General features: G+C 39.4%; 1 protein-coding gene across 1 annotated transcript in view; it reads left to right on the top strand.

The window, feature by feature from the left end:
• Positions 1-25311, top strand: part of TENM1 (teneurin transmembrane protein 1) — a 375964-nt gene that overhangs the window by 199054 nt on the left and 151599 nt on the right. The window contains exon 12 of the mRNA XM_028522241.2: positions 7967-8183. Coding sequence (XP_028378042.2) covers positions 7967-8183 — 217 coding nt within the window. The remainder of the gene's footprint in view (positions 1-7966; positions 8184-25311) is intronic.

Genomic DNA, 25311 nt, shown 5'->3' with positions numbered 1-25311 from the left:
CCCCTCACCATAACAAGGGTGACCAGACCAGAAAAAAAAAGGAGAGACAGGGAGAGAGTCATGTGTCCAACAGAAGAACAGATCAGTCCCCCAGGACTCATCCTTTTGAGTGACCAAGAAATAGCCAATCTATCAGATGCACAGTTCAAAACACTGGTGATCAGGAAGCTCATGGAATTGGTTGATTTGGGGCACAAATTAGATGAAAAAATGCAGGTTACCATAGAAGAGACGAAGGAAGATGCACGGAAAGCCAATAGTGAAGGGAAGGAAACTGGGTCTCAAAACAATAGAGTGGACCAGAAGGAAGAAAGAAACAACCAAGCAGGAAAGCATGAAGAAATAAGAATTCAAAAAAAAATGAGGAGAAGCTTAGGAGCCTCCAGGACATCTTCAAATGTTCCAACATCCGAATTATAGGGGTACCAGAAGGGGAATGGAAAAAGCAACAGATTGAGCACGTATTTGAACAAATAATAAAGGAGAACTTCCCCATTCTGGCAAAGGAAATAGTCTTCCAAGAAATCCAAGAAGCTCAGAGAGCCCCAAAGAAGTTGGACCCAAGAAGAAACACACCAAGGCACATCATAATTACATTAGCCAAGGTAAAAATGAAGGAGAGAATCCTAGAAGCAGCAAGAGATAAGGGGACAGTCACCTACAAAGGAGTTCCCATCAGACTGTCAGATGATTTCTCCAAAGAGACCTTACAGGCAAGAAGGGGCTGGAAAGAAATATTCCAAGTCATGAAAGACAAGGACCTACATCCCAGATTGCTCTATCCAGCAAAGCTCTCATTTAGAATGGAAGGGCAGAAAAAGTGCTTCTCAGATAAGGTCAAGTTAAAGGAGTTCATCATCACCAAGCCCTTATTTTATGAAATGCTAAAGGGACTTATCTAAGAAAAGAAGATAAAGAAAAGACATGTATAGTAAAAGGACAGCAAACTCACAAATATTAACAACCACACCTAAAGCAAAACCAAAAGAAACCAAGCAAATAACTAGAACAGGAACAGAACCACATAAATGGAGATCACATGGAGGGTTAGTAATAGGAGGGTGGGAGGAGGAGAGAGGGGGAAAAGGTACAGAGAATAAGTAGCATAGATTGTAGGTTGAAAATAGACAGGGGGAGGGTAAGAATAGTATGGGAAATATAGAAGCCAAAGAACTTATAAGTATGACACATGGACATGAACTAAAGGGGGGGATGTGGGTGGGAGAGGGTGTACAGGGTGGAGGGGAGTGAAGGGGGGAAATGGGACAACTGTAATAGAATAATCAATAAAATATATTTAAAAAAAAAAGAAAAGAACCCTAGATTTTCAAGTCATACCATATTCCAAAATATAAGATAAATAAAAACACTCCAGCTGATTAATGAGTTAAAGGTACAAGGAAACTCCAACACAATTAGAAGACAATGTCAGGGACAGATCTCAAAATGGGAAAGGACATTAAAGATAAAAAAGCAAGGAAAAAAACAACAATAGGAAACAAATGGTAAAGTGCACTTCATAAAAATATCTAATTTCTTGATGTTGTTTGGGTAAGTGTATAGACCACCCAATATCCAACTACTTGGAGATATCACAATCAGTACTACCGGCTATATAGCCGTTAGTCACATGTGACTATTTTAATTTATCTTAAATAACATTATATATTCAGTTTCTCATTTGTACTAGCCACATCTCAAGTGCTCAGTATCACATGAGGCTAATGACCACAGTATTAGTGCAGGTCTGGAGCATTCCTGTAATTGGGGGAAGTTCTATTGGATAGCACTGATTCACGTGTTTGGCTAAAATGTTTTCCTTTCAGGGAAACATACAGCGTTGTATACCCAGTGTTTCATTTATTCATTACTACTTTGTGCCAAGTATTATGTCTGGCACTGAGAGAAAATGACAAGCAAGAGAAGTTTTTGGACCTGGCCAGCATAGCTCAGTTTGTGGGAGCATCATCCCTTAGATTTTATCTGGAAAAATTGTCGAGGAAATTTAAAAGATTCAGAATAAGAGTGTTTAATCCAAATGACCCTTTTTCCCTCTGATCTCTTAAGTAGTTGTCACATGCTTGTCCAAGCTTCCCTGGTATGAACTCTTCCAGTGGTCCATAGTTATATTCACTGGTAAAAATCAATAAGTTAATTACCTAAAAGAGAATGATGTTCCAGGAATCATTCTTTGTAATAAGTCACCATTCATTAAGAACAATAGCTATTTGCAAGCCTGTTTTATGATGTAGTATTTCTAGATGTGGAAATCAGCACCATGGGTGAATTATGACCACGTATAAGCTCATGGATCAATAAGCTTAATGTTTTGAATGTCACTAGCATGCTGCAGTGTTTAATAAAAAAGAAAAGAAAATAGGAGGAACAGTGAATTGATAACATTTGCTCTGTTTAAGGAGTAAACACCCTCTCCACATTTATTTTTAAGATTTGGCATCAGACCTAGCATCAGAAAGCATATTTCTAAGTATTGTCTTCTGACCATACCCCCTCATTTTCAAGTATCCATTTGTTAAAGGATCATCACATAGTTATAAGAGCCTAAATTGCCAAGTGATTCAGATACAAGTGAAAGTTGGAACATCTAAACCCTGTAACTCAGTTAACCACTCTGACTGGATCTGCCACATTATGAATCAACCAAGGCTAGCGAGACGTGGCATCTGCCTACTTGTCAATGGTGAAAAGAAATGAGATCATTGAAACACAGCAATTTAAAGTGTGTAATAAAGGTGTGATATCAATGAAGAATCTATTGATAATATACTTTGATGTATTAGCAGGATATTAGCACTAGGTAATTTACAAATGTCAGAGAAATCGAACTTTTAGGACATGAGTACATTTTTCATGCAATAAATATTTACTTAATATTTACTTAATTATTTACTTAAATATTTACTTAATAAATGCTTACTTTGAGCCAGGCACTGTTCTAATTGTTGAGGAAATAATAATGAATAAAACAAAAACTAAATCCATACTTTCATGGAGCTTACATTCTAGTTGTGAGAGGCAGACAATAAACCAGTAAAAAGTAGTATGATAGAAGGTGGTAAATGTGATGAGGAAAAAATTTTTAAAGCAGGGGAAAAAAGGATAAGGGAGTGTGGGAGAGGGGTGACATTTTAAATAAGGTGGTCAGAGAAAGCCTCACCAAAATGTGGCATTTGAGTAAAGACTTAAAGAGGTCAGGTGTGATCCATGTTGCTAATGGAGAGAACATTCCAGGCATAGGAATAGTGGGAAGGAGGCTTCAGGTTAATGAGAGGTAAGAGAGATGAGAGGGAGAGAGTGAAAAACCAGACTGTGAGGAAGTAAGTCTGGTCAGTAAGTATTGTCAGGACAGGGGTTTTACTGTGAGTGATGTGGGAAGCTATTGGTAGCAGGTGGGGACCAGGAGGACATGAATATTACTGGCATAAAAAAACAATTTACTTTCCTTACAGAAAAAGTAAGTTGCATGTGGTTATAGCAATAACAATGCTGTGAGCAGGTCAAATCCTGAGTGCACTTGGGCCTCTGCCACTTTCTTTTTACTAATATAGCAAAATTCCAGGGTGAAAGTCAGTCTGAATAGATAAAAATGAACTACAGGCTATTTCCAAAGGAAGTAGAGTCATATTATCTTTAATGCATATAACAACAACTAAGCTAACTGGAGTGCCAAGTAGGGGGCCTTCTGTGGTAAACATTTATGAATGATTTATCTGATTTATCGTCAGTCCATGGTTTATGGGTTTCTAAAATGCCTAAGATTTTGTTTAACTGAGTCACTGGAATAAGCAGCCCTTCAGTATCTTTTTCACTGTTAATTTGCTTGGCAGACCCTCTAGCCTACAGATGCTGAAAAGGTTAAGCTTCAGTCTAGCCCTTGTCCAAATGATAACATATTCTGAATTTGTCAAATTTAATGAAAAAAAGATTTACTGTGGCATTAGTGTCTATTTAGAACCACTTAGGATCCTACCTGTCTGACAACCTATCCAAGCAGAGTTCACAAAATGAATACATTCCAACAAACTGAATATGCTACACAAAAGTTCATTGCCTTCTGGCCAGTGATAAAACAACTTCAATAGGAGTGAGTCTGAACATTGTAAGCTGCCACTGAAGACCATTGGCATCTACCCCCAGGACACTATCCTTAGATTCTCTTTTAGTCTGCACAGCCCAGAATTTGGTTAATAGCAATAGCTAACATTTATCAAGACTGCTAGCTACATTCTAAACACTGTACTAAGCTCTTTGTGATTATTATAGCATGTGATCTTTACAACAACTGTACAGGGCAGATATCTTTATTATCCTCATCCTGTAGGTGAGGAAACTCATCTACAAGAGAAGCCAACAATTGGGCTGATTTTTCCAGGATCCTATGGATTGTCAGTGGCATGGTCAAGATTAGATAGAATCAGAATAGCCTGGTTCTTTGATGGCAACCCTGTCAAGTGTTTTAAATAGCTCCATTAATTAGTCAGGTGCTTGGAAGTCTTGGAGCCTAGCTTAGTACTAGTAATACTTCTTGCAGGAGTGTCCAACCTATGGCATAATGCAAAATCATAAATTTACTTAAAACATGAAATTTGTTTGGTGATTACGTATTGCAGTGCATTTAATTTGTGGGCCAAGACAACCCTTCTTCCAGTGTGGCCCAGAGACGGGAAAAGGTTGGACTCCCCTGATAGATGACGATGATGAACATGTGATTTGTAGTCAGAACCCTGGATGTGATATGACTGTCATGTTTCTTCCAACCATGCAACCACACGTAGCCTCCCCTCCCTTATTTGTAGAATGGAAATGAGAATGCTTACCTAACAAGGTTTTTTCAGGGATTAGTTGAAATAATAATGTGGAAGTACCTAGTGTCATACCTGGCAAATATTAGGTAATTTATGCATGTTTCCAAATCCTTTTGGACACCCTACCAAGAACTAGCTGTCCATTTTTATCAAGGCGATGATATGGGTGCTGTTTCTGAAAAGATGCATATCTGCAAATTCATTTTAAGGATTAGGAAAATATGGGTTTTCAATGTATCACATATATACCCTCGTCCAATCTTTCAACCAAGGGCATACATGTCATAGGTAAAAGTTTAATAGTGAACAACTTGATCATGTACAGAAGAAACCAGGGTCCTTGATCTTCATCAGCCCTAACTGGGCCAACCAGCATAGTCTCTAACTGGTTGGCAAAGCTGGGATCAGTGAATGCCATGTTTAGTCTTTTAAGACCATTCAACTTCCCTCTCTCTGGCTAGCTTTAAATTTTAAAGGGAACAGGCCCTAAAAGCAAAATCAGTTAACATTTGCCATGCCCATATCTGACACCCTGAGCCTGGCTGTCAGGAGGGTGCCACAACTTCCATTTCAGGATAATGAAAGAACCGTTAATAGCTGAAGGAAACCCACACATGCAGTGTGACTGTCATTTGCACTTCTTTGTAACAGTCTAGACATACTGTATGAGCTGTTATCCTGTGTGATAATTGGTAGGTAGGACTTGGCCCATGTACCAGGATTACCTATGAGTTATTATTTAGGGGTTTCATGCTATTACTGGTTTGCTAGCTTGTGGACTTTCTAGTCAACAGAATTCTTGCTGTTCTCTCAGAAAACAGAGGTCTTAGATGGTCAACCCTGTGTCATAGGCAGTTATTAAATATGAACCATTTGCTTGGAATTTATAGCACGTAACTAGATGAGAATGTGAGTCCCAATTTTTTAGTTAGTTTAGAATCCAGTTTTGAAAATCATGTGGGCATTGCTATTTATTTCGAATCTATTTCTTTTCACAAGTCAGTTAGAATTGTGTGGTTGACGGGTTGAAACCTGTGACTGCCCAATCTGATTATTACTAGTGCATTTTTTACCAATTGAAAGATAAACGTGACTACCCATTCAAACAGCAGTTTTTCATTGTGTAGTATGTTGTGCACCAATTCCAAACATCAGAGAACTCTTTTAATCAGCCTGATATTTTTGCCAGCTTCTCAGTGCATGCAGATGTTTAATTAGCAGAGTTTAGAGGTCTTGTGCTAACAGGAAACTGAGAACAACGGATTGGTGAGAGAGGTGGTGGTGGCATCTAAGATCTATAGAAAATCTGTTAATATAATTTGCTGAATGAGGAGAGAAAGGAGAGCAGAAGGGGACTTCTTACTGAAACAAATCCACAGTAGTCGTCGGTGAAAAAGAAATATATATGCAGAGAAGTGGAAATCAGGGCAGAAATACACTGAACAAACAGGGAAAGCAAGAAAGAAGCAAACTGCATTTTAAATCAAAGTAGTGTCTATGGTACATGGAATTTGAAAGGACCGCATGTGGGGAAAAATATTTCCCGGGTGCCCTAGGGCTATTGTTCCAAACGCCTACTCTCCTGGTGTTCCTGGCTTTCATTGCCCCCAGCTGTGGTACATCGCCCTCTGGCTCGGCAGGAGCAGCCCTGTGAAGCAGAGAGAGCAAGCACAGGAGCTGCATGAAACCAGTGCCAGGAACTTTCATCATCAGCCTCAGGAGCCCGTGCTCCGTCTGAACCTCCATATTCCACCACATTCCAAGAAGATTAGCATCTCTATATTTACTCTTGTTATGAAGTGTCCGTAATGCTCACTTAATTACTCTTTGAGTGTAACTCTCTTACAACACTTCCTGCATTTTAACTAGTATAAGTGAGCTGTTTTAGTCACCTATTTCTCCTAATAAGCTCTGAGCTCCTGGAAACAGGAAAAGGATCTTTTTATAAAACTCTTTGCTTCCCCAAATACCTGATATAATCAGTCTCTTGCACCTATCCTATTCTCAATAGTCTCCTCTTCTCCCGGAACCCATGTGTCCCACATCATTCCTCTATCAGATTGAAGCCTATCCCTGACTTATGTGGCTCCATTGGTTGGGAATTATTCCAAAAAGCGAAGGGTTGCCGGTACAATTCCTCATCAGGGCACATGCCCGGGCTTCAGGTTCAGTCCCTGGTTGGGGTGTATGCAAGAGACACCCAATCAATTATTTTTCTCCCTACCTTTCCTTCTCTCTAAAAATGAACAAGTAAAATATTTTTTAAAAAATAAACACTGAATGCTATTTAAAAAAAAAGAATGAAGCCTTTATGTGATTTTTTTTCTTGGGATAACTAGATTCAGGAATCTGGAGTGAATGGTGAAGGCCTAGGGAATGAAAGAGAGTGACTCATCCCATTCATATACCTGAGGTTTAGTGGTGTTTGCATCAAATCCATAACTGCTATTAGGAACAAGTAAGCTCTAGTTTCTTTTACAAATTCCCTAAAAAGCACTTCTGAAACTTAGTGTGCTTCAGAATCACCCAGATTAAGTATGCATAATATTGAGCTCTGAAGAAATTCTGACTCAATAGGTGGGGCTCCAGAATAGGCATCTTTAATAAAATCCCAGTTAATTGACTACACATTTGGAAATCACAGCCCTGCTCTAGATACTTAGTCACCACGAGAATAGCAATTTCTGTTTTGAAAATTACTAGTATATAAAAATAATAGGAGAATTTTATGAAATTACCAACAAAGTCAGATTGGCAAGCATTTGTTAATTGTCCATGGTGTGAGAAATTAAAAATAATTGTAAGGGAGAGTTGCTAGGCTGGAGGATGATCTTGTTGAAGAAAAAGGAAACTTCTAAAAAGTACTGTCTCACAGATACTCTATCCAAATGCTGAACAATGTAATACAGCCCCCAAATGCTAGAAAATTTATGAAAGGATTCATAAACAAAACAGTTTGAGTTTTACTGATTTGCCATATAAACTCAGAGTGAGTGATAATTCATTCAAAATGGAATTTCATAGATTCTAAAGTCACATACAGTTATCTTTGGCTGTATTCTACATCTTTCTCCATTTGTGCCCATTTTAAACTCTGTTGCTTATTTTGCAGCTAAATCGCAACACTATTTTTTTTTCAGATGGTTTGACAGACTGTGTGGACCCTGATTGTTGTCAACAAAGCAACTGTTATGTAAGTCCTCTGTGTCAGGGCTCACCAGATCCTCTTGACCTCATTCAGCAAAGCCAACCCCTCTTCTCTCAGCACACTTCAAGACTCTTCTATGATCGAATCAAATTCCTCATTGGCAAGGACAGCACTCATGTCATCCCTCCAGAGATTTCATTTGACAGCAGGTATATGTGTATTTATTTTACTCTTTAATGAACAATGGTCATGTTTGTCCTGAACTGTGAAAGATCTCTTCTAAAGATCAGGTTACTTCCCATTCCACCCATTCCACACCGATCTTTTTTAGGCTTATCTGGAATGCCTAAGTCCTTACTGGTTAGTTACGGGAGAGAACTCATTTCTAGAGATTCTGTATCCTAAAAGACACACACACGATGTGTATTATTTGTAGTGAAGTATTAATGGGTGTTTTAATGACAAAAACAGGTGGAAATATAATTGCAAACTCATAGTTTAGATTCTGCATTGATCCTTTGAAAACTTGAATTTCAAGAGCTAAACTGTAAGTTTTATTCCATGATGTAAAATTTTTTCCTTATGAAAGAGCTGGGTAAATTGGACTTCCTAACATGAAATGGAAGACTTGTGAAAATCTTTCTATGAAAGTTCAAATGCGTGAGTTGTCACTAAAGACCCAAGACCAAAGTCCAACTTGTTAGGTGAAGATTTTTTTTAATTGCTTACTTATTTGAAGTGTAATAATCTGAATTTGCTCATTGTTATTCTTGGCTTCATCTTCAGCAATGACATATTTTACTAATTAGCACTAGATATAAGTAAGTCACTGAAGTCAACATTTCTAGTCTTTTAAATGTGTCCTCCTTTGTTCATTCCACCAGCTGATATTTCACTAGCTTCTAGACTATTGCAAACAGGAGTGTAAAAAATAAACATGGACACTATTTGTCCAGGAGCTTCTGTCCACACCCCACCTACTCAGTTACATCCTATTGGGTGGTATCAGTCCCCAGGAAAAACTCAGTCAAAAGGTTATATTGATATCAGTGACAATCTAAGCAAACTAAAGCTCAGTTTTGACCTATGCACAGAAGAAAAGGGGGAAAATATGCATGGAAATTTAAAATACTCAGTATCCTTCCCCCAGATTGTGTACTAGAACTGCTACTGAAACATAAACTTTACTCATTATTTTTCTTATTGTGCATTTCTGACCTTGTAGGTCTCTGACAGAACCCCAGACCAAAATGCCAGGCCATTGATAACAAAGGCCTTTTCTTCCTAGGGATCTAGACAAAGCTTGCCTTCTTTCAAGAGACTCAGCCATTCCCGTTTTGAAGCATTTCTCCCAGCTCCATAACAACTCTGGGGAAACTTTCTAGTGGGCTATAGTCAAAGCCATTATTTAGGTGGTGGAGACTTATTTAATGTTCACCAGAGGAACAAAGGGAACCAAAACCAGCCATGATTCCCATTTTCCTATATAAGGTAATGGTAGCTCATCCACTCTATAGTTTTTCCATGCTTAGGGAAAAGTCAGTCCAAAAAGAAAAAGCAGTAAAAGAAATAACAACCTCGATGACATGGAGTTATATTAAAAGACTCACTGAACTCAAGTAAAGCGAGAAAGTCAGGGCCTGAGAGAGACAAGAGACAAGTCATTATGACCCAGAGCAGGGCGTTTGAGCAATAAACTTCCAAAAGTGAGAAGAAACTTCAACCCCTGCCGTTCAGCTTCATGCTTCAGCAGCGCTTGCCATCCGCTCACAGAGTGAACAAACCTATTACTTGCAGTGGTGGTTAATGCCCTTCTCCTCCTCCTGGTTTGATGAGTTTTCTCCATTCTTTTGTAAAATGTTGCAAGTTATCATTTGGCTCTGCAAGTCACATTTGAATTTAGAATGACAGGTCTCCTCCATCCAGTGGTCTCAGTTATTACAGACATATCTAATCTGTCAGAAAAGGTGCGGGCCTTTTCCAAGGAAAATAGTTGAGGACAAGTCAAGTATTTTCTCTAAAAATCAACACATGTAGTGTTACTCTGGGTAAAATATTTCCAACTCTGATCACATATGTAAATAAAAATAGTCACAAGCTCTTAATTCTACATACGTGTTAGCTTGTAGAACACGCAGACATGCATTATTTTCTTTTAACCTTACAATGTTCCTGCAAAGTAGTATCTGTATTGGTGTATTTTATATATGAGGAAACTGAGGTTCACAGAGAATAAATAAGTTGCCAAAGCCAGCAAGTCTGGATTATAGTAAATCTTGTAACCTTTCCATTATAGCACAGCTGCCCAATTTCCACTTGTCCTTAAATAAGCCCAAGTGACTTGGATCTAATTTATACTAGACAAATGGCATCTGGGTCAACACAAGACATTTAGTAACTGAGTGATATTTAAAAATCCAGTTCAATTTAATGCACTTCAATGACATTATTTACAAACTTCAAACCCATACTAACGAACTTCTTCTTGGTAGGAAAACACAGTTGAATGACTGATAAGTGGGCCTTCTGCTACATGTAAATTGTTATTGAGCACTTACTATGTGTCAGGTCTTGTACTAAGTTTTTACATATGCTACCTCATTTAATTGTACAAAAAACCTGATATGGTAGACAGTGTTACTAGCCCTACGTTTCAGGTGAGAAAACAAAAACTGAGATGCCAGCTATGTCTTTTGTCTCAAGTTACAACCACTGAGTGTCATAGTCAAGATTTGAACCCAAGCAGATTGATACTGAGAGCTGACTGTAAACCACTAGGTTGAGCCACTTTGGCTACTTAGAAGGCTAGACTAGTGGACCTTGAAAAGACTTATGGCCCTAAAGCATCCCTGACTGTGCAGTGGTTCTCCTCACACAGACCTAGAACACTATGTGCCATAATCAGGTGAAGCATTCTGCACGTTTGCATTTGCCGTGTAATTGAGAAATAGCTGGTGGGCAGATGAAAATGTGTTGCCAAGGGGCTTATTTGCCTGCTGGCAAAACATGACCCACACAGATGACTCGCTGCTGAGTGTTGCCACCATCAGAAGGCCCTAGGGCTAAACACGATGGCACACAGGGAACTAACTGTTGCAAGGACATGTAAAGGTTAAAGAACTGTTCATCCTTGTGCATCCAAGTGAGACTAGCCTTCCTTGTTCTGAACTTGCTGCACTGGCATGTGAAGCACACGGAATGTGTGCCCCTGTGCCCCGTGATAGTGCACTGTTGCTGTGAACACGCACCCTGCCCACAGTGCTGTCTCTAATGAGTGCAACTCAATTACCGATTTTTGCTAAACACATTTTACCCTACTGTAGCCTGAATGTCTCTTTTTTTTTTCAATTTCCTCCAAATATGACTATAGAGTAAACCACATATTCTGTGTGCTCTGTATGACTTATTACTTTTTAATAATGTAAATAGGTGAACAGAAACATTATTGATCTTCAGTGTCTAAGCATTTAATCACTATTAATAATGTAAAAGGTTTTTATAAATATGTAAAAACAAGAGTACATTAAACTAAATGCCAGTAGTAATTTGCAAAGCCAGACATTTCACTCACCATCACTAATGGAGAAGTGCATTTAAAAAACAAAATCCTATCAGGGTTAGTGAAACCACTGACAGCAAGGTCTGGCCAAACTCATTTGTTTATTTTGCAGCCACAAGAGGCTGATCTCCACATCCATCCATGTCAAGTGTCGACATCAGAGATTGCTTAATATAAGCCCACAGATGTATTTCATTTGGCCCAACATTTCAAAATTAGGAGGTCTAACAGAAAAATCAGAATGTCTTCTTTTTCTAAAAAATTTACAAAGTGTGGCATCTTCGGGCCCACAAGCATGGCATAGGTACCCTGGAGCTGAGACCCAGCTGCCCCTCTGTATGGGATGTGACATGCCTCTCTGACTCACTACTCATTGTTTCTCTGACACCTGGCTCACTTCCCTTGCTTTCGGTGTCATGCCTGGCCCTGGTGGCATTTCACTTTGTAACCTCTGGACTACACAGCTCCTATAGCAGTCCTTGGAAAGACCTCAAGTGTTTGCTTCTTTTCTTTCTGATCTATTTCCCTGAGAGTCTTGTAGAAATCCAATCAACTTTTCACTGAATTTTTGAACCTTTACTATGTTGATTTAAGAAGAGAAAGAAGTTATCTCTGAACATGAACTATTATAAAAATCACATTAATGAAATTATGTTTTCACCTTTAGTTTACTAGGGTACTTGTGTATACCTCGTGAATAAGTTTGCCTCACACCTTAGACTAAAAAACTCCCCCCAGGGCAACAGAGTTTAACCTATAGAAATCTTACATCCCATCAATCATGACTTCAGATAATCCAGGTCCCACCATAGTAAAGGCAAAATATTCACTTTCTATGAGAAGGATGTGTATGTTGAGAAGCATCTGAATATTGTGTTTATCACTTAGAGTAAGTTTTAAGAACATGTTAAAGATCTGAAAATTGACAGCAATGCTGCTGGGTGCAATCATAGCAGCCTCTTGTGCCATTCCTGGTAGAAGGTGTACCCTTAGGTAGAAAAGTCCTAAAGTTGGGACCAAAGTTAGTACAGCACTAAGCACATAACAATGCTGTTAATGGGCTACAAAATGAAGAGGATAAACAAGATGGTAGGTTTCATCTACACAGTTTTCATTAAGCTGCTACATTTCAATTTCTTATACCACACCAGGATATCCAACATTACCGTATTTTGCTGTGTATAATGTGCACTCTTTTGCCCAAATTTTTTAGGGAAAAATAAAGATTCACATTATACATGGGTAGTACTAATTCTATATCTCTATAAATGTTTTTAATTTTCTTATTTATGTTTATGCATTAAAAGTGTCACTCTAGAAAGCAATAGTGATGTCCATATGCAAAATAATACCCTGGAATATGGTAATTGGTTTTGTTTCCAAATATATTTACAAATATTAAAAAAATGAGTTAAAAAATTAAAAAGAAAGACTTTTTTCCTGAAAGTTTGGGTCAAGAACATGGATGTGCTTTATACACAGCAAAACACAGTAGCTCTGAATTATTTTGACTGCTCAATCTTAAGATCTGTGAGGACAAGAACCAAGTCTGATTTGTTCTCTCCTTGTTTTGATTATCACTTTGTAGCAAACTAAAACACGATAGATTGAAACAATTTTTATTATTATATTTTGTGATTCTGTGGGTCAGAAATTCAGAGAGGGTAGAGCCAGGATGGTTTGTCTCTTCTCTATGATGTCTGGGCTCTTGGCTGAGATAACTCATACAGCCAGGGGCTGGAACAGCTTGATAACAGCCAGGAATTACCCTTTCTACAGCAGACTCTTTATTTGGGCTTCATATTAGCATGTCAGCCAGCCTTGGGTTTGTCAGAGCTTTTATATTGTAGATCAGGGCTCTGAGAGGGAGCGTTCCAAGAGACAAGAAATGGAAGATGCAAGTCTCTTAAGGCCTGGGTTCAGGAGTATTAACAGTCATATTTGTGCTATATACTATTAGGCAAAGTAGTCACAGAGCTTGCCCAGATTCAGAAGAAAGGACATAAATCCCACCTCTTGATGACAGAAGTATCAAAGAATTCATGGCCATCTTTACCATAACATTGTTTTCCCAGATCCTAAAACAGTACCTGGCAAAAAATAGGAAAGAAAAATGATTGAATGAATGAGCAGCTTAGTTGTAGTGATATTAAAGTGCTCTTCTCATATTTGCTAAGGAAAGAAACATTCTGGTTGCCTAGAGCACAAAGACCATATTAGGACCTCTAATAAGTCAATTCCCAAATGTACAACCAGACTAAAGGTAAGATTACTGTTCTCCAAATAGTGCAGGAACAGATTCTTAAAAGATGAAGTGATTATATACCATTAAGAAAGTATTCTTTTTTTTAATTTATGAGGCATGTCACCACTGTCAGAGCCTGCCCATAATTGACATCATTTATAACTTTGTATAAGCAGTAATCCTCTTTGCCTTCAGTGGGCTAGATAACCAAAATTTGGAACTGAGAAAAAATTAGAAAATGAAGAGCATTATCAGGAAGCCAGTGGGAAGACTGCCATTAACTGGCTCACTTCGGTCTGCATCATTATTCTGTCTCATGAGAAAACCACAGATGATCACCCCCAAACAAATCCAGGTACCACAAATGCCTTAAGCATGCAATCCTTGGCAAACTCTTACTTACCCAAGCTGTCCCTCTCCTTTACTGCACCCCACTCAATAATAAAATCTTGATTCAGTCTCCTGATTCTTCATGATACCTGTTAACAGCCATAATTACTTATCATAACTTGTTTAATAAAACATGCTTTTCTGCACTTAGCTGAGCTGGGAATTTATGCCATTTTATATCTTGTGAATAGCAAAGCAAGTTATTGAATCAAAACTGAGGTTACGGAGAAGGTTGCAAGAAGATGGTTATTGCCACAGAAGCTGCTGCTATTGAGTACAGACAAGGACTTAAGAATAACCATACTTGACAGATACTAATTACTGTTTTTTTTAAAATATGTATTTTATTCAAATGTTAGTATTTCCAGAGTAACTGCAGACTTAGCCTCTGGAAGAAAGACCAAAGTCCTCTGCTATCCCTAATGTAACATAATATCCTGATACCAAGTCTTTTTTTATAAAATTATCAGGATATGTATTCACTCCTTTATTCAGCAAATATTTCTTGACTACCCATTCTGTGCTAGGAACTGGGTAGATGGTGGTAAACAAAAAAAAAAAAATAGTGTCCCCTTATTCACCAAACACCCCTTACATCTAATGGCAAATGGAGTCAAAACATCAAGTAAATACATAAATGATTAAATTAATTGCAAATGGCAATAAATTCTGTGGATTATGGGACATCAGGTTTCTAAAGGAGCTTGGAGTTCATCAACTAAGGGGTATCAAGTTCAACTGCTCTGATGAGGGCAAACAGGTAACCTAAATGGCTATAAGACAAGACATATTCTAGCAAATGAGTCAACGTCATTGAATAGTCACAGAAGTGAGACTGACCTGGAGGTTTTCAGCAGTAACTCAGAGATGGAACCAATTGACTCCAGTGAGCAAGAAGCACTACTAAAATTGACACACACAGGAGGCTTTCAGTGACTTGCGAAAAAATACAAGGCTTATGTGGACAGTGAGGAGCATAACTGTTTGCAAGAAGTTTCACCCTTTGACATTTGGGGCTATAAATAATTTTTCTACAGTATGAAAGGTTTTTATTAAACAGATAAATTCAAGGGAAAAACGATCATTTTAAAAATTCCCATTTACCACAATGAAAAAATTCCTATTAACGATGTTCTGGCATCATTTCTAATGATAGGTCTGACTGTTTCTTTCAAGATAATGCACATTGGGAAAGATCAATCATTTCACTCTGCAGATTGATGAGCATTCCAATGTTTACTTGGTTCATTTATTCATTCAGTGGTGGGCACCGCCCTAGTCTCTGGGCTACAGCCGACAGGGTGGCTTCCCCATAGTCTAGTGAGGAAGACTGGCGATAATGAAAAAGGCAAATGCCAGGTAGTATGGTCAAGTGAGAAAAAAAACAGGGACAAAGAGTGACCATTTTAGAGTAGTTCAGGGAAGCCTCTCTGGGAGGTGACACTGGAGCAGAGACCTCATAGCATTTATCCCTGTGTTAATGATCTTGGCATGACTGCCACCTGGACCCTTATGCAATACATTGTCACACAAGCCACAGTCTGGCAGTGATTTTTAGGTACCCACTGAGTTAAAACTCCACAGCATTGTGTGAAATGGAAGATAAGACAAACCTTTCAAGGAATTACTGCATACTGGTTACTATGCTAGATTTTACTGGTAAATGAATAGGGTGCCTGTCTTCCAGGAATGCATTGAGAAAATTTGAATACCTCAGGAAAACTGAGTAACCTCTTAAAAGAGAAATCACCAACAAACCTAAACTGTTAGTCATGAAAGAAAAAACAAAAAAACAAAATAAGAGAGCTTGATCAATTAGTGTCAAACCTAAAAGAGGTCAAATGTATAGAAACCACTTACTGATTTGGAATGATGAAAAAGAGGTAAGAAAAGCTTTTAATTTAGAATATTTATAAGGAAGCACAATGTTCTTACAGTATGCAAGCATTCATGGAATTAGCAGTTTCATCTATGAACAGGTATCTCCCAGAAGGTCTATAACATAATTATTTGTGATTTTGCTGAAGCACAAATGTGAATCTATATGCTTTGTGTTTAACTTTTTCCTGAATCTGTTAGTTAAGGACCTCCAAATCTATTTGCTAGTGGCAGATTTTTGTTTATTTTTCATCCAGGAACTTGGAAAACATTATAGCAGGTACACCACAAGGGGCTGATAAGCACACACTGCAACAATTCCTGAATAAATTGAATAAACTAAGGACCAGGGAAAGCTCTGTCTAAGGCATCAGCATCCACAACTCTGCCTTGTGCTCACCTTTCTTTCTAAGGGAATGAATGCACTGCACATGACCTGCCCACATTTGGGAAAGGAATCCAAGTGTGGCTTGTTTCAGCCATGGTTCCTTGTGATTCATGGTTCCTTTATCTTCCCATGTTGCTTTTCCTGAGCAACTGCCTTTGCTTTTTGCTTCTGCAGTTGTTGTCCTAAGTGAGATGGTTGCTACTTGCTAATAAAGCACTTTGATCTCGTTTATATGAAAGGTGTTACGTGTGTGAAGACGGGATCTCCTGATTTTCAGACAACTGCTTTTTCTAATGCTGTAGTTCAGGAAACACGTGTTCAAGACAAATTTAAAAAGCTTACAAATTGCTGAAGGTTCCAAGATTTATAGTGCTGACTAGCTCCTGAAATCAGCAGTCAACACCTAGAGGTACCAAAAAGAAAGAATGTGTGACTTTCACTTCTTTACAAATGCTCTTAAGCCAGGGGTGTCAAACTCATTTTCACCAGGGGCCACATCAGCCTTACGGTTGCCTTCAAAGGGCTGAATGTAATTTTAGGACTGTGTAAATGTAACTACTCCTTAACAGTTCAACGAGAACTCGGTGCTACAGCTGAGTAGAAACGGTGCTGGGCCCGATAAAACAAGGTGGAGGGCTGGATTCGGCCTGCGGGCCTTGTGTCTGCCATCTGTGTTAAGCAAAGAAGAATAAAAAGGAATCAGAGCACAAATCTTTAAAAAGCTGTTCAATTGATTATTCGTGATAAATGGAACTCAGATGTTCTGAGATGCTTAATAATTGTGATTAGTAATACCAGTGGCTATCTACAACTTATCTCCATGTGAACAGGTACTTCCTAATATTTTACCCATCTTACTGCTCAATTAGGATTGAAATTTGAAAGGCTCAAATCCTTATTACCTACTACTTAGCCTTATAGTTTGCTTGCAGTGTCTCTAGCTGGGTCTATCATCTAAATGTATCCCTAGAGAGGGAAGAATTAATGCATGTTTGGGGAGAAAGAATAAATGATAATGTTGTAGCTCATCCCTGTAGGAGACCATTCTGCGTGACGTGGGCCCAGCTCCCACTCGAAGATGCACAGGACCCACACCCACAGATAGGTTCTCCCATAGGGAATCAGGCCTGCAATGTGCCTAGGCCGCTTTGAGTCTTGCTCTTGCTAAAAAAATCCCTCATCCTGAATTGAGGACATTTACTGCAAAGTAACTTCCTAAAATCCATGCTAAACCTTCCAAGGATGAGTGTAACCGTTTCAACTACTTTTTCCTTTTCATTTACAAATATCCCTCTTCTGTGATGTGATTAGTGGCATTGGCTCCTTTATTTTCTATAAAAGGTAACCACCAAAAGCCAACCTGTGCATAGTAAATGAGGACCATCATGTAATGTGCCCAGAGATAGAAATAAAGGCCTGTCATGGTGGAGGCTGCGGCTTTTGCTACCCTTGAGAGAAAAGCCATGCTGTCCCTTTTCTTCCACTGGACTCTGTAGTCCATGTGAATGTCTCATTTCATCCATAATGACTCAGACACTGCAGGCCGGTGTCTGCATCACATCTCCACTACACACCCTTCACATAGAAAGTGCTTGGCAGTTGATAAATGTCTACAAGATGCCCTTTGGATAACACCATCTTTGTAGGTGAGCACTTTCTTTTCATTTTTGGCCACATTTTCTACATCATAAGAAAGATCTGTGTACAGTTCAGGCCTTTTAGTGTCCAGGTCAAAAGCCCTATCATTCCACCACTTACTTAGCTGTGTTATTTTGAGCAGTTTTTTAACTTCTCTGAATCAGTTCCCTCATTTTTAAAACAGGGCTAAAAGTTGTACCAACTCAGGATTATATCAGTATTAAATGAAACAAGATAAGGAAGTTACCTGGCATAGCACCTGATTCATATGTACTTAATATTTATACAAATGTATACATATATTATATACATTTAATATCAGGGTGTATAATTGAATATAATTTGAAAAGTCAGTTCTAAAAGTAGTCCTTTTAATGTTATTTTTAATTTATTTCTTGATTTGAAAGAGAGAGAGAGAAACATCAATCTGTTGTTCCATCCATCCATGCATTCATCCATCCATCCATGCGTCCATTGATTTTTTTGAAATAAATTTTATTGATTATGCTATTACAGTTGTTCCATTTACCCCCTTCACTCCTCTCCACACTGCACACCCCCTCCCACCCACATTCCCCCCCTTTAGTTCATGTCCATGTGTCATACATACAAGTTCTTTGGCTTCTACTTTTCCCATACTATTCTTACCCTCCCCCTATTTTCTACCTACCATCTATGCTACTTATTCTCTGTACCTTTTCCCCCTCTCTCCTCTTCCCACTCCCCTGTTGCTAACCCTCCATGTGATCTCTCTTTCTGTGGTTCTATTCCTGTTCCTAGTTGTTTGCTTAGTTTGCTTTTGTTTTTGTTTTAGGTGTGGTTGTTAACAATTGTGAGTTTGCTGTCATTTTAGTACATGTGTTCTTTATCTTCTTTTTCTTAGATAAGTCCCTTTAACATTTCATATAATAAGGGCTTGGTGATGATGAACTCCTTTAACTTGTCCTTATCTAAGAAGCACTTTATCTGCCCTTCCATTCTAAATGAAAGCTTTGCTGGATAGAGCAATCTTGGATGTAGGTCCTTGCCTTTCATGACTTGGAATACTTCTTTCCAGCCCCTTCTTGCCTGTAAGGTCTCTTTTGAGAAATCAGCTGACAGTCTGATGGGAACTTCTTTGTAGGTAACTGCCTCCTTATCTCTTGCTGCTTCTAGGATTCTCTCCTTAATTTTAATCTTGTGTAATGTAATTATAAGGTGCCTTGGTGTGTTCCTCCTGGGGTCCAACTTCTTTGGGACTCTCTGAGCTTCCCGGACTTCCTGGAAGTCTATTCCCTTTGCCAGAATGGGGAAGTTCTCCTTTGTTATTTTTTTCAAATAAGTTTTCAATTTGTTGCTCTTCCTCTTCTCCTTCTCGTACCCCTATAATTCAGATGTTGGAATGTTTAAAGAGGTCCTGGAGGTTCCTGAGACTCTCCTCATTTTTTTGAATTCTTGTTTCTTCATTCTGTTCTAGTTGGATGTTCTTTTTTCTCTCCTGGTCCACACTGTTGATTTGAGTCCCAGTTTCTTTCCCATCACTGTTGGTTCCCTGTACATTTTCCTTTATTTCATTTAGCATAGCCTTCATTTTTTTTATTTAATTTGCAATCAAATTCAACCAATTCTGTGACCATCCTGATTACCAGTGTTTTGAACTGTGCATCTGATAGGTTGGCTACCTCTTTGTCACTTAGTTGTATTTTTTCTGGAGCTTTGATCTGTCCTTTCCTTTAGGCCATTTTTTTTTCTCTTGATGCGCCTGTTACGTAGTGAGAGGTGGAGCCTTAGGTGTTCACCCAGTTGCTGGGTTGTGATGCTGTATGTGGGGAAAGGGTCCAAGAGGGAACACTGGCGCTTGCTCCACCCTCTGCTGGATTTCAGTCACTTCCCCCACTTCCCACAAGCAAATTGGGCCCTTCTGGTGCTGATTCCCTTGTGGGTGGGTTTGTGTACATTCTAGGACCCTGTGGGTCTCTCCAACAAACTTTCCTGTGAAGCTAGGAGTTTCCACTCCCCCTTTGTTTTGCCTGATTTATCTGCATGCAAATGTGGGACCTCAGGGTCCACCAGCCACTGCCTGGAGTGCCCCAGTCTGCCAGCTGCAGCCTTGCTGTGAGTCCTCTCTGCCCTGCTGCCCAACTCCACCCCTCCTACCGGTCTGGATGAATGTTTCTTCTTTAACTCCTTGGTTGTCAGACTTCCACACAGTTCGATTTTCTGTCAGTTCTGGTTGGTTTTTGTTTTTTAATTGTTGTTGTCCTTCTTTTGGTTGTGCAAGGAGGCACAGTATGTCTACCTGTGCCTCTATCTTGGCTGAAAGTCCATTGATTGGTTCTTGAATGTGCCCTGACCAGGGATCAAACCCACAACCTTGGTGTATTGGAACAGTGCTCTAACCAACTCAGCTAGCCAGCCAGGGAAAAAGGCAGTGTTTTTATTGGGTTACTTTATTGTTATAGTGTCTTTGTGAGGTGACTGGAGATAGGATAAGGAAGAACTATTATTTTCACTTTCCATAAGAAATAGATGAGACTAAGAATAATTTTGTTTCTTAGGAAAAGCCATAACGTTGACCACTAGCAAGACAGAGCTAGAACCAGTGTGTACAGAGTTAGGCCAGCTTTTTTCCTCTGTAAAGGGAAGTCATCTGTGGTCAGGCTACAGCAAACAAGACAGACTTTCCCTATATTTAATGACTTCATTATTTGAAGGGCAGACTCACATAGAAGTGAAAGGAAAGGTTAATGAGGCTACCAAATCCCCATAAGGCTGATTACAAAGATAAACCATTTGTGCAATGTGTAAAACAGGCAAAAACAAAACAAATCAAAAAAAGAAAGAGAAAAAAAAACAAACTTGAGACTATTTAAGAGTTGCAAGGGCTTACAGGACAAATATTTCAGGATTCAAATCCTGGACAAAAATAAACATGTGTCTAAATGAAGGAAACTGGCACTTAGTCCTGAAAATGTGACTGTATCGTCAGTTTTCTTATTGCTTCAAGACACTTGATCTTTTTCCCATTACTTTGGGGATCTCAGGCATCTAAAGCAAGCCTACTTTTGACAAGCAATTACCAGGGCAGATGGGAAAATAGCCACCCTACCTCAGGGTGAGTGCCCCCATTTTGTTTTACTTGAAACATCACTAGCCATGAGGAAAATAATTCTGCTTAAAAAGCTATCTGCATTTTCAATAGCACCACCTGTCCTAGAGTCCTAGAATGTTGATGGGTAGTGCTCCCAGCTGCTTTTAATGTTACCCATTTGGTAGGTATTATTTATTTGGGCTAGTGACCAACTGAGTAGGATTAAATCAGCCTGCTCTATTTAAGTAAAAACTAATGAGATTTTATTGGGTTTATATATGAACATTCACTGCATTCAAATTTTCAGAACATGAAAACAGGTTTATGCTATAACATTAAATGTTTTCATGGTGCTGTACTAGCTTAGATAGCATATGTCAAAAACCCAGCATCTGTTGTGTGGAAACCCCCCAAATATCTGAATATTAGAACCCCCAAATGTATCTATATCATGAAATACCAAATTGTAATTATATGGTAATATATAAAGGAATAATGGGGTAACTCTTCATAAATTAAGCATCTGAAGAGGACTAGTCATTCATTCCTCCCAGTCACAGTGGTGCTGTTGAATTCCCTAGTAGTCAATTATCAAACAAAACTCTCATGATGAGAAAGTCCTAATGCACAGGCCATTTTGCTGGCTTCTACTAAATGAACTGCAAGGCATCTGTCACACAGGACCCTCAGAGTAGTCTCTGAAACCCTTGAAGCAGTTCTGTGAGGATAGGTTGCAAGTATCTCACAACTTCATATACAAACTTTTGACTGGAAATCCTCTGAAGCTTTCTTGAGCATGTGCTGTGTATGCCAGACACTGGGAAGGATGCAGAGAGGCAAATCACACAGTCCTTGCCACAGAGTGACTACCGAATAAGGACAGGCAGATATGAAACTTACCCAAGACTATGCTAAGTGCAATAATGCAGATACGAGCACTGTCTGATGAGGACTAATCGGGGTGGAGAAGAAAATGTCACTTATTCGGGACAAACCAGGATAAAACATTTTTCCATTTTATAATCACCAGAGTTGAAGGGGCCCTACAGTTCAACTTGTAGTCCAACTGCCACTTTGTCATAACAGTTCAACATGACTCCCCAAAGTACAGTTTTGCAAACCATTCCCAGGAGGTTTGCATGAAAGAGTTAAAAAGTCATTCCTCACAGATTTCATAATGGTGAGACTGTGAACCAGTTGGTGACTTGCCTGCCTTTGTATGGTTTATACCCCCTGCTTCCTCCTCAGTTCATACATTTTATTTTTTAAGATTTCATTTATTTATTTTAGAGAGAGAGGGAAGGAGGGAGAAAGAGAGGGAGACAAACACCGATGTGTGAGAGAAACATCAATTGGTTGCCTAACGCCCAACCCCAACTGGGGACCTAATCCACAACCCAAGCATGCACCCTGACTGGGAGTCGAACCGGCGACCTTTCACTTTGCGGGATGGTGCCAGCCAGGGCACCTCATAAATTTTGATTGGGTGATTATATACTGGTCTTGCTTTCCCTACAACAGTGGTTGTCAAATTGAGAAACTTGGAAGGGAGAGGGGCAGTCTGTTTTAGGAAGCCCTCTAGATGATCTGGTACATGATCAAGTTTGAGAACCAGTGGAGTATATGAGAGAAAGATGACCAGAAAGGACTGAGGACCAACATTACAGTCCTAAAATCACACTCTAAAGAGAAGATTCTTTATTCGTTGCATTTTGGTGATGAGGGGAGGTGGCTGTAAGAGGGCATCCTAAGCATTTGGTCCCAACCACTCCAGTATTTATATTCCAAAAGGGTCCTGAGAAGCTTCAGGGCTTTAGACCAAATGACACAACCTACAACTCTGGCTATAATAAGCCAGCAGGAGAAGATGTCAGGAGAATCATCAAACCATACCTCATGTGCACAGGTTTCTGTTCCTGGGAGGCTTGAACCAAATGCCAGCTCATAGAGGAATTTGAAGTGAACAGAGGAGCCACATGGCCTCTCCCAGCCCAGTCCTTCTCAATGCTATCTTGACTAGAGCTGTCACCTGTGGAAGGGATTTCTTTCATCTATTTCTATGGAGAAAACCACCTAACCTGCCCAACCTGATGCTCGATCCCCTGCTGGCCAAATCCTCGAATTTAAATGTAACCCTTCAGTAGTTGCTTATGCTCATGTTAGCAACAAAAGCAAATAGCTATAACTTCCCCAGCCCTGAGCCTAATTTCCTTAAGAAAGGTTTTAATCAGAAACACAACGCAGTAAATTACATCTTCTTTCAGCAATTTAGTTTTCAGCCTTATTTTTCAAAGCAACTTTTGTGCTTGAGGTTAATGTTTTTGCCTGAGGTGTTGAATGAATATTGGAAATTTGACACAGAAGACAAAAGACAACAAATAAAGCAAGAGGAGAATGGAACCAAGAGTTTATTGAAGGCTGGGGATAATTTGACTATGCCATGAAAATAGCAAATACAGAATGAATTAGACCTTTTGCATCAGAACTGTAACAAGCTGCTTGTTAGTTAAATAAGGCTCTCGGTAAAGTGCAGTCTGCCTTTCATTTCCCATGATGCCCTGTTCTTCAGACCAAGCTCCAAACACCAAGAGGATTTAGCATTTAGGTAAAGGGAGAAGCAATTCCTTTAGAGTTTCTGCGTTAGCATAGGGACAGCAAGTAGACAGTTTGGCAGCAACCTGTACTCTGCAGAGAACAGGAAAAGAAACACTTGTGGGGGGTGATTTTCCCCCATATATGTTTTTAAAGTCATACTGGACATGTCCACCCAAGTTCAAGTTCTCATGCTATAACCCACAGCAGGAAGGAGAGGTTCTTATCTCAAAAGATTCAAGAAAGAAATGCATCTCACCCATGTCAGAATTCAGGAAGGAGACCCGAGGCAAAGATGGATTGCCACTGAGTATACACGAACATATACACATCAACACAAAAGACAGTCATACAGGTCCTTGAAGGATTCAGACTCATGTTGAGGGTAGTTTGATGTGGCAACACATCAAGAGCTTAAGATGTTTCCCCAAGACAGACCAAGTATGGCTGCCTTGTATAAACAGCAATTTGCAGAAGCCAGAGACACTGGGAGAGGTGACAGGGTGGTGCCACAATGGGAATTATGAAAAGCAGAGAAAGCAGGATTGTAGCCCTCACTAGCAAAGCCAGACCCCACCATACACATCTCAATACTTCAGCAGGTGGGGGGGATGCAAAAAAAAAAACAACAACAACAACAACAACTAAAGATTAAAAAAAGATGAAGTATATAAGCTGCCTTGGGTATAAGAAGCATAATCAGAACAGATTGTACAAGTGGGGCATAAACTACATTTTAGTGGCTGTGTGGATCAGGAAAATTAAAACAGAAAATGGAGTTCAGAAGCTGGGCATTCACTGGCAGCTGAGTGAATAAGTGGCACAATACATCGTACTTGCCAAGAATGGATGAAGGTTCCCTAAGGGCTGTCTGAGGCGGGAGGATCCCAGGGAAGCAAGTGGATTCCGAGCTTTCTTTTTTTCAAATGGAGAGTTTGCCTGTGCTGTGCCAATCAAGATCACTGCAAATTTAAAAAGAATTCTTTAATACTGTCCCAAAATTTAGACACCTTACATGGGTATAGGATGACTGATGTTGGTCAAAGATTATAGTACTAATAATCCAGGAATAAAAGGAGCTAAAACTTGCTCTTGTGAAAAATGGATGGCATGGAGGGTATAAATAATGGGAGCAAATGCAGTGAATCTTTAGATACATGGCCTTGAATTGCTGATTCTGTTCAAATAATGTCTAATGCCAGGGCAAAATTATTATGGTTAGTTTGGAAAGCCATGTTTGCCTAAATAACACGGCCCCTTGTAATCCAATATTTAGCTTCCCTGGATACCCTGAATACCCTGAATATCCTACTTAGTGAGAAAACCAACATTGATGTCCTAGGAAAAACCATTGACCTTGCCCAACCCTCCTCAACCCTACCAGTTCCGGGTATAGAAATGCATATCATAGACCTCAGGGCTGCCAAGACTAGGATTGGACTCCAGGGACACCCCCCCCATCATCCCCTACCACACTGCCCAGTAACTGAAGAATAGTGAAAAATCTTTGTTGCGATTTGCCCCTGGACCCTCACTGCCAAGCTCCTGAAATTTGTTATAGCTTCTTGTCCAGGCTG

This window comes from Phyllostomus discolor, chromosome X (assembly GCF_004126475.2).
Source record: "Phyllostomus discolor isolate MPI-MPIP mPhyDis1 chromosome X, mPhyDis1.pri.v3, whole genome shotgun sequence".
Classification (NCBI taxonomy): Eukaryota; Metazoa; Chordata; class Mammalia; order Chiroptera; family Phyllostomidae; genus Phyllostomus; species Phyllostomus discolor.
This window is presented reverse-complemented; position numbering and strand designations above follow the sequence as displayed.